The sequence below is a fragment of the Sphaerodactylus townsendi genome, linkage group LG02, assembly GCF_021028975.2.
Source record: "Sphaerodactylus townsendi isolate TG3544 linkage group LG02, MPM_Stown_v2.3, whole genome shotgun sequence".
NCBI classification, from domain to species: domain Eukaryota; kingdom Metazoa; phylum Chordata; class Lepidosauria; order Squamata; family Sphaerodactylidae; genus Sphaerodactylus; species Sphaerodactylus townsendi.
In genome coordinates, this window is record NC_059426.1 from 8,267,188 (window position 1) to 8,279,982 (window position 12,795).

Below are 12,795 nucleotides of genomic sequence, written 5' to 3' on the forward strand. Positions count from 1 at the left end.
GGTTTGGGGTTGCAGTTTGGGAGCTCGGTCTCAAAAAGGTTCGCCATCACTCCTCTAGGCCCTCAGAAGGGCAATGTTGTGGAGAAGGGAACTTCTCCTGATCTTCAGGCTTAAGCAGCCCACCACTAAAAAAACAGCAAACAAACAAACAAACAAACAAACAAACAAACAAACAGGTGTGGAGATTTCAAATTCTATTTCGGCTCATGCATTGCAACCATCTTGCGGTATCCTCAAAGGTTATAGCCAACACATTTCTCTTAAATTTGCAAAACCTTTGTTGGCTTTCTTTGAAGCTGGTGAAGCCGGGCCCTGTATTTTTAAATTTTATTTTATTTATCTCTTGGGATAGGATTGTCTTCCAATCAGTTTTTGCCTGTCATCGTCCTGCATTGCTTCTTTCCATTTAAACACAGCATGAAACTTAACAACCTCATACACAAAGGTGGGATCCAGCAGGTTCTCACAGGTTCCCGAGAGTAGGTTACTAATGATTTGTGTGTGCCGAGAGGGGGTTACTAATTTGTGATTTTGCCACGTGATTTTTGCCTTAGTTACGCCCCTCCTCTCAGCAGTAGTGCGCAGAACTTGAAGCAGTCTAGCAGGAGGTGCACCGGTGTGTGTGGCAGCCTGCGCCTGCGTGCATTTGTTTCCCGCCCAAGGACCGGCACAGCGGCTGCGTCCTTGCCACAGCCCCGCTCAGGAATGCCCCACCCCCGGAATGCCCGGCCACACCCCCATCGTACCCCACCCAGCCCCATTGGCGCTACGCCACAGTTTGAATCCCACCACCATGGGAACCTGTTACTAAAATTTTTGGATCCCACCACTGCTCATACAGATGCATTTCCATATCCCCAAGTTCCAACTTTTAAAGCTATCAGTAAATAATCACTCCTTGCTGTGAATTTTCAGACTGCTAAGGTGGGTGCAAGCGAAGTGAAAAACACTTAAAGTCCCTGTGGTTTTGCTGGGCATAAAGTCATTCCTCTTGGAAGATTCTGATGTCCACCTGAATCCAAGAAGCTGCTTTCTACTACCTCACCCTTCCTCATCCTGCCATCGTCTTCCTCCTCCTGCCATCTCCAGCAACTCAGAAAAGTTTTCTCTCCAACAGGGCTACCTTTCAAGTGGAGAGGCCAGGAAGAGAATTTCAGCATGAAGGGTACCAGCCCCATATGGCTGAATTGCCTTCTCCCATGTCCTGCATCAGGGGTCTTCAAACTATGGCCCTCCAGATGTTCATAGACTACAATTCCCATGAGCCCTACTTGGCCATGCTGGCAGGGGTTGATGGAGAATTGTAGTCCACGAACATCTGGAGGGCCATAGTTTGAAGACCCCTGTCCTACATTAAAAAGATATATTGGTAAATGTAAAGAAGTGATCCCTGGGAGTCCCCTAATGGCAGATGACATGAAGAGACAGCACATCCCTAGCAACACAAAAAGAGAGTCACCCGTGACACCCCTTGGACATCATAATACCTCAGTTGCCTGTGTGAGCCTCCTGCCTTAAGCACTCAGTGGGGGAAAATGGGGGGTGAAGATCGACACCTACCGCACACAATGGGTTAAAGCCTCTCCCCCCCCCCCAACTTTAATATCTAAGCCCCGGTCATTCCCTTCGGAGCTCCCCAAGGCACTCTGCACCATGTCGAAAAGTTCGGGAGGGGACAAATGGCTTAGCGAACTCGGCTACAAGCTGGGCCAGACGTTGGGCGAGGGCAGCTATTCGAAGGTGAGGGTGGCCACTTCGGCCAAGTACAAAGGACCACTCGCCATCAAGGTGGTTGACCGACGCCGGGCGCCCCCGGACTTCATCCACAAGTTTCTCCCGCGAGAGCTCTCCATCTTACGGGCCATCCGCCACCCCAACATCGTACGGGTCTTTGAGTTCATTGAGGTCTGCAACGGGAAGCTGTACATAGTGATGGAAGCCGCTTCCACCGACCTGTTGCAACTGGTGCAGCAACTGGGGAACCTACCCTGCACCCCGGAAGCACGGGAAATCTTCTCCCAGGTCGTGGGAGCTGTCCGCTACTTGCACGACCGCGACCTGGTGCATCGTGACCTCAAGTGCGAGAATGTGTTGCTCTCCGCAGATACCCGCAGGGCAAAGCTGACCGACTTTGGCTTTGGCAGGGAGTCCCGTGGCTATCCGGACCTGAGCACCACCTACTGTGGATCAGCCGCCTATGCCTCCCCCGAGGTGCTGCTGGGCATCCCCTACGACCCCAAGAAGTATGATATCTGGAGCTTGGGAGTGGTGCTGTACGTGATGGTGACCGGCTGCATGCCCTTCGACGACACCCACATCCACAGCATGCCACGCCACCAAAAGAAGGGCGTCTTCTACCCGGAGGGGGTCCCCGCCTTGCCTGACCCCTGCAAAGCTCTGATCGCCCAGCTGTTGCAGTTCAGTCCAGCATCCCGACCTGGGGTGGGGCAAGTAGCCAAAAACAGCTGGCTGAAAAGCGGACTCGTCAACAAAGAATCCTCTCTTCGGTAGATTGCCGAGATTGTGCGGTTCTCACAGTGACCTGTCGGAGCGTTCAAGCGAGGATGTTGGAGTGACGTAGCCCAAGGGGAACTCCAGGCAGAAGCCACGGCAGAGGAGCGTGGCCCGTCTGTGACGTTCAGAGGCATGATATTAATTGGGTGTTGTAGGAGAGAGAGCCTTTGTCGGAATGATGGGAAGCCCGAAGGAGCCTGTATGCAACGATTTCCATGGCGTGTTATATCGGCGGTTGTATAGATGGGCTGGAGGTCACTGGAAGTTGACCAAAGAATATGTGGACGCTGCACTACCCAAAGCTAAGCACAAGAACATGGCAGTGCAGACCATGGTGGCAGGAAAGGGCTGTGATCCTCACTGAAAAGCTGGAAATCCATCTCAGAACCCCTGCTTGCCGACATGCAGGTGAGGCGGTGCGACGTACCACTGCAAAATTTGTTGTCCGAAGTCTAATACACAAATAAACCCTGAAGCTCCTCTCTGGCGACCTGACCTCTCTGTGCTTCTTGTCCTTCCTGGGCTTAGTTCCTTTTCTTTTAATACACCCCCACAGAGGTGGGATCCAGCGGGTTCTCACAGGTTCCCGAGAGTCGGTTACTAATTATTTGTGTGTGCCGAGAGGGGGTTACTAATGGGTGATTTTTGCCTTAGTTAGGCCCCTCCTCTCAGCAGTAGCGCGCAGAACTTGAAGCAGTCTAGCAGGAGGGTGCACTGGCGTGCGTGGCAGCCTGAGCCTACGTGCATTCGTTTCCTGCCCAAGGACTGGCGCAGTGATCCTGCCCAGGAATGCCCCGCCCCCAGAATGCCTGGCCACGCCCCCATCATGCCCCGCCCAGCCCCATTGGTGCTACGCCACAGTTTGAATCCCACCACCATGGGAACCTGTTACTAAAATGTTTGGATCCCACCCCTGCACCCCCAGCTCAGGTTTGTAACGATGTACACACCCTGGAGGGCCTTTATTTTAAAAGGGGAGCTGGACGTGACAGGCCCAGACCTGCGTGGCTTAGGCAAGCCCCAGATCTCATCAGAGCTCTACAGCCAAGCAAGGTCAGCCTTGGTTAGCATTTGTCAGGCCCTTTCTGCACAAACCTCCTAAAACGTTTGTAAAACATTCGTAAACCATTTTCAATCGTGAACCATTTTCATTTCTATCTATCTATTATTAGATTTTAAGCCGCCCATCCCCAAAGGGCTCTGGGCGGCGTACAGCAGGCCTGCAACAACAATACATAATAACATTAAACACAGCAGGCTAAAAACAACATTTTACACAATAATAACTAAGTTAATTGAAAACAATTCACAAATCTATAACCATAAAAACACAGCAGCAACAATATTATATTATATGGCGCCCGATCCCAAAGCCGGGAGGGGACAGTGCTGATTAGATAGTATATCAGGCGTGCCAATGATGGTGTGGCACGCAGCAGGGGCATCCTAGAGGGGGAATCCGTGGCTGGCCTCAACCAAAGGCCCGGTGGAACAGAACTGTTTTACAGGCCCTGCAGAATTCACCAAGATCCCACAGGGCCCGCACCTCTGATGGAAGAGTGTTCCACCAGGCAGGGGCCAGGGCCGTAAAAGCCCTGGCCCGGGTAGAGGCCAGCCGCATCATGGAGGGGCTGGGGGCCACCAGCAAATTTGCCTCTGCCGATCGCAGAGGCCTACCCGGGACATATGGGGTGAGACGGTCACCCGTGGCCTACATTCTATACTCTTTGTATAATCGATGCTTCGAAGATTGCCCCCTCCCAAATAAAATGATGATTTCTTTATACAGCATCAGGGATGTAGACTTCTGTTGCCAGAACTAAAGCATAAGCAGCAAAGCACCCTCTCTTATACCCAATGTCACCCCCTATGTCAAGTCACCCCACCCCTGACTACCAGTTCCCAAGACGGGATGACACCCCTCCACTCCCACAACCCAGAGATGACACAACCTCACCCAGGGTCAAAACAATCTACATTCCACACTACTAACAACAACGGGAGGTGTCTAATAAACTGATAAGCAAAGTACAACGGCCCCTTCCGCACACACAGAATAATGCGTTTTCAAACCACTTTCACAACTGTTTGCAAGTGGATTTTGCTATCCCGCACAGCTACAAAGAGCACCGAAAGTAGTTTGAAAGTGCATTATTCTGCATGTGCTGAAGGAGCCAAAGAGTAAGAAAATACAACCACAGCTATTAAGAGGGAGGAGGGAGGAGGAGGAGAGAGAAAGGAGATCACACCCTGGGTGGGAGACAGGAGACACGGCAGGATCAAATGTGGGCTGACCATGTTGTCATGGATTTCATTTACAGCTTGGATCTTTGTTGGACTGTTTAACTTAATATATTTAGCAGAGTAGCAGGCAAGAGACCAAGAGACAGTTGCTGGTTTTTTAATAAATGTTTACTATCTATTAGGGAGGGTTTACATGGAAGAAAATAAAGAACAACTTTCTATTCTAGCACTAACTTGGTTACATAGTTTTAGCCAAGCAATGTGTAGCAATGCAATGACTTCTGCAATGCACTCAAAGAAAGAAACATACTTTATAACTTCTGACAACATGACTAGTCTCACATAGGTGATGCCGGGGTTAGCTGACAGATAGCTTAATCAATGGACAGGCCCAGTGGTGGGATCCAAAAATTTTAGTAACAGGTTCCCATGGTGATTGGATTCAAACAGTGGCGTAGCGCCAATGGGGCTGGGTGGGGCACGACGGGGGCGTGGCCGGGCATTCCAGGGCGGGGCGTTAATAATTTCTCTGTTACTGTAAAAAACTCTTACTGAAAAAAAAGTTCCTAATTTCCAGCTGGTATCTTTCTGTCCATAATTGAAACTCATCATAGCAAGTCCTATCGTCTACTGCCCACAGAAACAACTACTTCTCCTCTAATTGACTGCCTGTCGAATACTTAATACTTTCAAATACTTAATTTTGTTTCTAGAAATCAAAAGAAGGATACTTTCCTTAAACAAGGAACTTTACCATATTTCTAAAACATGTTTTTAAAACAGCCCAACAGGGAGAATTATCCCGTTTTCTACCTTCGCTAACCAGCTATATAGGAAACAACAGGACTTTATGATTTTTGGACCTAATGGAATTTCTAACGGAAAAAGCAGACCCAATTAGCAACCCCCTCTCGGCACAGACAAATAATTAGTAGCCCACTCCTGGGAACTGGTGAGAACCTGCTGGATCCCACCTCTGGACAGGTCATAAAACTCTGACCTCAGTAGCTAATTAGCATGCACACAATTCATGTCTGAATTGTGACCGACACGTGCTAATATATTTGTTATAGATGTTATACATATTGCTAATATTGATTTGAGCAGGATTGAGGGTAATCTATTGTTTAAACATCTGTATATAGGATTGCACAATTGGTGATAGTTTAATTATTTCAAATACTGCATAAATACACGTGGCCATTGCAGCAATATATGCAGCGTTGTGTTGTTGATTGCAGTACTTTTAGACACTTGTAAATACCAACAATCTAAAAAGGTGAAGGACCCACGGGGTGATGTCACATCACAACGTTTACTTGGCAGATTTGGTTTATAGAGTAGTTTGACCATGGCCTTCCCCTGTTGTCTACGCTTTACCCCCAGTAAGCTGGGTGCTCATTTTAACAACCTGTGAAAGATGGAAGGCCGAGGCAGTGGCGTAGGAGGTTAAGAGCTCATGTATCTAAGGTTTGATTCCCAGCTCTGCCGCCTGAGCTGTGGAGGCTGATCTGGGGAATTCAGATTAGCCTGTGCACTCCCACACACGCCAGCTGGGTGACCTTGGGCTAGTCACAGCTTCTCGGAGCTCTCTCGGCCCCACCTACCTCACAGGGTGTTTGTTGTGAGGGGGGAAGGGCAAGGAGATTGTCAGCCCCTTTGAGTCTCCTGCAGGAGAGAAAGGGGGGATATAAATCCAAACTCTTCTTCTTCTTCTTATGCAGTTACAAACTTAATGTGGTCGAAACCCTGACTCACCAACTCTTGCACTGCACCACATTTGATAACATCAGATCTAAATATACCAACTTACATTTTTTTTCTTCCAATCTGGGCTGCCTGATCTGACTAGGTTACCTCTATCGTTAAACAACTCGGACCCCGGTCTTTGTGAAGAGGTCGCCAATTTCATTGCGGAGATAGTTGAGAGTTCCCAGTAGAATGTATTTGTTGTGCTCCCCGTGGGGCCTTTTATCTATCATGTATTCATGCAATTGTTCCTGCCTTAGGCAAAACGTATATACTGCAGTATAAGTTTCCATTCAAGCATATAAGTCGAGGCACCTAATTTTACCACAGAAAACTGGGAAAACTTAATGATTCGCGTATAAGTCGAGGGTGGGAAATGCAGCATCAATTGAGGCATCAGTAGGTTAAATGTTTTTGAATATTTATTTCAATGAAAAACAGTAGACTGGCTCTGTAAGTGGAAAAGAGGGTCAACAAGAACAATATGGTATCAACAATAACTTTAAAAGTACAAAAACCTTAGCTCAACCAGCAACCAAGCTAAAACACAAGAGTTAAAATCCTTCAAAACTGGATTCCTCATCATCATCTGTGTGTCCAAATGTAACCCAACTTAGATTTTAAGAGGGATATTATCAGAAATGGCACCTACTATCAGCTTCCACAAAACATTGCCGTATGGGGCACCCCTTTGGGCATCAATAACTTTGGATCCCCTGACCCAAACCTCACCAAACCTGGCTGGTATCATCAGGAGAGTCTCCTGATGAGACTAGCCAGGTTTGGTGAAGTTTATTCAGAGGGTCCAAAGTTGCGACTCCCAAAAGGGCAGCCCCATTCTATTAATAGCTCCTACTGTTCAGCAATGGGGAATGGGGGCACCTCATTTGGGGGTCCATACCTTTGGACCCCCTGAACCAAACTTTACCAAACTTGGCTGGTACCATCAGGAGTGTCTTCCGAGGGTACCCTGAAATTTTGGTGCCGCTTGCATAAAAACTGTGCCCCCTGCTGGCCGGCAAAGTAAAAACACACACAAAATTTTAGCGACCCATTATTATAAGTTCTGTAGAGCTTTTTCAGCATTAAAAATGTGCTGAAAAATTCGACTTATACATGAGTATATACGGTAACTTTTTCTGACTATGGCTCATTCCGCACATGCGGAATAATGCACTTTCAAACTGCTTTCAGTGCTCTTTGAAGCTGTGCGGAATGGCAAAATCCACTTGCAAACAGTTGTGAAAGTGGTTTGAAAACGCATTATTTTGCGTGTGCGGAAGGGGCCTAAGCCAATAAAGGCGTATGCATGCATGCATGCATGCATGCATGCATGCATGTATGTATGTATGTATGTATGTATGTATGTATGTATGAATGAATGAATGAATGAATGAATGAATGAATGAATGAATGAATGAGTCGGCTACCTGAAATTGACTTCCCTCAGGATCGAACTCAAGCTGTGAGCAGCGCTCGGACTGCCGCCCTGCAGTTTACTACTCCGTGCCACGGAGCTCCTACAGTTTGCATCTACAAAGTCCAAAAAAGAAAAAAAAGTATTTGGATTTTATTAATTCCGTTTGTAGTTCATTTGTGCCATCTTTTTTTTTTCGAAATCCAAACTAACGGAAATACTCTGAGTGCATTTAAACTGACACGAGCAATAAATCGACCCTGGCGGCTGCATCTGTTGAGAATTCTGGGACGACGGGACATGCTGCTGAGGAGGTTTCAAGAGGATGTTTCCCCTCAAGAAGCTTGGGAAAGCAGCTGGGGGGGTGAGGACAAGGAGACATGTGGGGAAGGGCAAGATACCCCGCTGTCCTCCTCTCCAAACAGATGGCCATCCCAGAAAGGTCACTTGCTAACTGCATGTGCTCTAATGGTTTAGGAAGGCCAGAAGGGAAACCAGCTGCACATTTTATCACTACTAACTTCTACATTCTGCACATTGCATTGGACCACAGGGCGGGGGGGGGGGAGAAGAAGAAGAAGAAGAAGAAGAAGAAGAAGAAGAAGAAGAAGAAGAAGAAGAAGAAGAAGAAGAAGAAGAAGAAGAAGAAGAAGAAGAAGAAGAAGAAGAAGAAGAAGAAGAAGAAGAAGAAGAAGAGGAGGAGGAGTTTGGATTTATATCCCCTCTTTCTCTTCTGCAGGAGACTCAAAGGGGCTGACAATCTCCTTTCCTCCTCCCCCCAACAAACACCCTGTGAGGTGGGTGGGGCTGAGAGCGCTCTGAAGAGCAGTGACTCACCCGAGGTCACCCACCTGCCGTATTTTGGAGTGCACAGGCTAATCTAGTCCGCCAGATAAGCCTCCACAGCTTAAAGTAGGGCTGAATTCCCACTGAAAATTTAATCTAGATACAACCACGTTTCAAAAGAATCAGCATCCAGGTTCCAACATCCTCTGTATCAAACTTCACAAAACCTGGGTGGTATCAGTAGGACACTCTCCTGATGATACCACCCAGGTTTGGTGAAATTTGGTTCATGGGAGCCAAAGTTATGGACCCTCAAATGTGTAGCCCCATCTCCTATTAGTGTTTGGAGTGTTTTTTTCCAAAAAGGTGCATATACAAGCAGGCCCAGGAAAATCCCGTGATAAGGAGGGGGGGGGGGGCGCCAGAAACAGGACTGATCTGTGTTTTGCGGTTTGGCAGTGGGGAGATCGCGCGGAAACCTGGATATTTCAGGTGACTATTCCAGGATTAATCGCCAGTGGGAAATCGCCCTAGGGTGGTTGGTTTTTGTAAACAGCATATTGGAAATGCATTCTTTTCATGCTCATTTTCTCCATTATGAGCACCCCATATGGACACACTCATGATCTGATTACAACTGAACCTTAGTAGCATTTCAAGCAGTTTCACCATCCACAGGGCCATCTTCGGCAGGCGGCACATCATTTGAAATTAGCTACATCTCAAGTGTAAATGCCACTTTGCCCTGGGTAGAGTGAATCACAAAAGGCACAAGGCAAGGGACGCTCAGACCTGGTTTGCTGTTGCCCGCCTCTACATGGCTACCCTGGACTTCCTTGGTGGTCTCCCATCCAAGTACTAACCAGGACTGTCCCTGCTTAGCTTCCCAGTTCTGAAGAGATAGTCAGCTGGGGTGGCTAACCTACGGGGCTCCAGGTTTTCATGGACTACAATTCCCATCAGCCCCTACAATTCCCATCAGTTGGCAGGGGCTGATGGGAATTGTAGTCCATGAACATCTGGAGCCCCATAGGTTGGCCACCCGTGGCCTAGATTACCCAGCCAGTCTCTAGTTTAAGGGATCTGAATGGGGGGGGGAGGGGGAGAATTGGCACATGCTGTTGAAAGAAAATTCAGCCACTTTCCCAGCACAGTGACTTGTGGGAACGTTTGCTTTACCAGGGAAGAGCTGTGCTATTTTTAACGTTTTTTATTATTCAGTTTGTCACAAGTTGTCTCAGGAGACTATCAACAATCACATTTCAAAGGGGGGGGGATTCAAAATCCTTAAACATTTCTCCACTTATGATGTGAAACATCTGGAACTTGGGAAACAAGCTCCCAAAAGACATCCACTGCTCTTTTCTTAGCTGTGGTCTCATTTGCACACATCACAGCCGAACGGCTTGCCAAGCTGCCCGAATACTCCTTAGATTCGGCCCAGCGGCTTTGCTTGGGGAGGAGAGAGGAATCTCTAGCCGATTCTATGTAGAGTTGAGTTCCAACCATTCATATATCCAATTTTCTTCAAGACAGGCTGTAAAAGATTTGGGCTGAAAAGAGGCCCACGGGATCTGACCCCGACGAACGTTCACATAAACACCCGATATGTAAAGCATCTTGGCCTCTCCATACCCCTTTTGCCGCCTGCTACTACATGCTGCGTCTCACACACAAGCTGTCCAAAGAGGCTGAAAATGAAGAACAAGCTGTCCAAAGACTGCTCCAATATGCTCTGCCTCATCTGCTCTTCCTTTGTGCTCCAGTTTGGAAAAATGTTCTGAATATTTTTTTTACAGCTGCTTCTGGTGGAGGGGCAAAAATACACTCACCTCGGTGGGACCTACAGCGGTGGTCCACTTTCCACGTTGGTGGAAAACCAACTATGGAGTGGATGTTGCACATTTCTTCCACTCCGCTCAGCAAAGATTGAGACTTTCTTCTGCATATACATTTTCTAGTGGGATCCAATAGCTATATCCCCGCTCTGTTATCAGATCACTTTATTTCAGAATGGTACACTTTGATCTTTAGAAAGGTTGAAGCTATTGGTTTCCCCTTGGAATCACTCCTTATGCTCACCAAGGCGGAAGCCTTCAGACTAGTTAAGAATGGGCTCTTGGATCTTGATTTTCATAATTTGACTCGTGCCGCCAAGACAACCTGTTCTCCGACTACATTATTAATCCCATGCGAGCGTGGAATTAGGGCAGCATATCTTCGTCTGCTGATTAATCCACCCAGAGGAGAGCCTTGGCTACTGCAAGATGTAATGTGCTGCCATCAGCTCTGCTGGAGGGAAGATTGAAGAATATGGAACGTTCTAAAAGAGTTTGTTCATGTGATATGACTACGGTTGAAACACTTGACCATTCTTTGTTTCTATGTCCTAAATACAATAAGATACGCATGAAATACATGAATTCCATTTTCTTGCAATGTTCTCAGTGGCATGAGTGTTATCAGATACCCAATCTCCTGAACAGCTCTGATGTGCTCTTTTGTGAAACTGTTGCAAATTTTATACTGGAAATTAGTAATTTTAACTGTATTTCTTAACCTTGTTTTGTTTTAAAATGTTGTCCTGTTTTATATGCCAATAAAGGCTTGTGTGTGTTGTTGACTTTCTTCTCACCCAAGGAGCCTTCCTCCAACTCAAGTGGCTCCTCTGTTGGGAGGTCACCAATCCATCCATCCATCCATCCATCCATCCATCCATCCATCCATCCATCCATCCATCCATCCATCCATCCATCCATCCATCCATCTCCCTCCCTCCATTCTTTCAGCCTGCCATTCCTGAGTTCAGGGCAGCTTACAATGAAGAATTCATCACGTAATAATATAAAACCACATAAAACTGATTAAAAAATTCCAATACACACCTTGGTGCCACTGAAAACAAGAGTAGATCAATCAACCCAATACCCTCACCCCAAATCTTCATCAGTCATGTCAGGGAAAGAAAAAAGGAGAGGGAAGCAGGGGGAAAAGAGAATGGGAAAACATGCTGTCCTCCAACATGGGTCTGGCCATGGAACAGCTGAATTTTGCAAGTCCTGTGAAATTGTTCTAAATCCCGCCGGGCCCTGGTCTCAATCAACAGTCATATTTACATATGGCGAGAGGCAGTCTCACAGGTACGGCAGTCCCAGGTTGAGTGGTGGGATGAGGCAGGATCCAATCCATCCCTGTGGTTATCATGGAGGCATTTATTTATGTTACTTACAGTCTGCTTTTTTCGCTGGATTATTTAGCAGAGGTCAAACGCAATCCAGCATCTTTTCCCTTTATTTTATTTTAATTCTTGTGACCCCAGTTTTGAGCATCAGAATTGATCATGAACAGCCGTTAATATATACAAACATAAACTGAACATTAACCTTATTGCTACTGTGTTTCCCCGAAAATAAGACAGTGTCTTATATTAATTTTTGCTCCCAAAGATGCGCTATGTCTTATTTTCAGGGGATGTCTTATTTTTCCGCTCCACAGCTGCATGCTCTGATGTTCTGTTCGACGGGCATGCTTCCAAACAAAAACTTTGCTACGTCTTACTTTCGGGGGATGCTTTATATTTAGCACTTCAGCAAAACCTCTACTACTTCTTATTTTCTGGGGATGTCTTATTTTCGGGGAAACAGGATATACACTAATATATCCAGATTACAAAAACGTTTGGCCTAACAGGTAGCTAATAATACTTAGAAAATATTTTTGAAACAGCCTATGTAGTTTGGTAATCTGGCGATCAATGCGGTGACAGATGCCGCAGCCAGACGGCCCTCCATCGCTGCCTTCCAAAAGGATCTGCAATTTTCTCTGGGCCGTGAAACCGGCCAGATCCTTTAAAAAAGGAGAAAGGAACAAAATTCTATCTTAATCAAATTTGGGGTGGCCTAGCAAATAGTGGAGTGGAGTACCAGTATTCTCTGGATCATGGTTCAAAATCTGTTGGAGAAAAGGATTACAATCCAGCATCATGGGACATCCAGGCAAATTCCTGGCATAGGGTTTGAATTGTTGACATCTGAAACAGAGAGCAGAAACAGCCCCCAAACAAACCATAAGTATTTAATCACGGC

At 46.8% G+C, this 12,795-nt stretch overlaps 1 protein-coding gene across 1 annotated transcript; it reads left to right on the plus strand.

The window, feature by feature from the left end:
- Positions 1-1,653: 1,653 nt before the first annotated feature.
- LOC125427335 (testis-specific serine/threonine-protein kinase 6-like) lies at positions 1,654-2,511 on the plus strand. The gene has a single exon (XM_048486612.1). It carries the CDS (start codon positions 1,654-1,656, stop codon positions 2,509-2,511), a length of 858 nt encoding a protein of 285 aa, XP_048342569.1.
- The last annotated feature ends 10,284 nt before the right edge of the window (positions 2,512-12,795 follow it).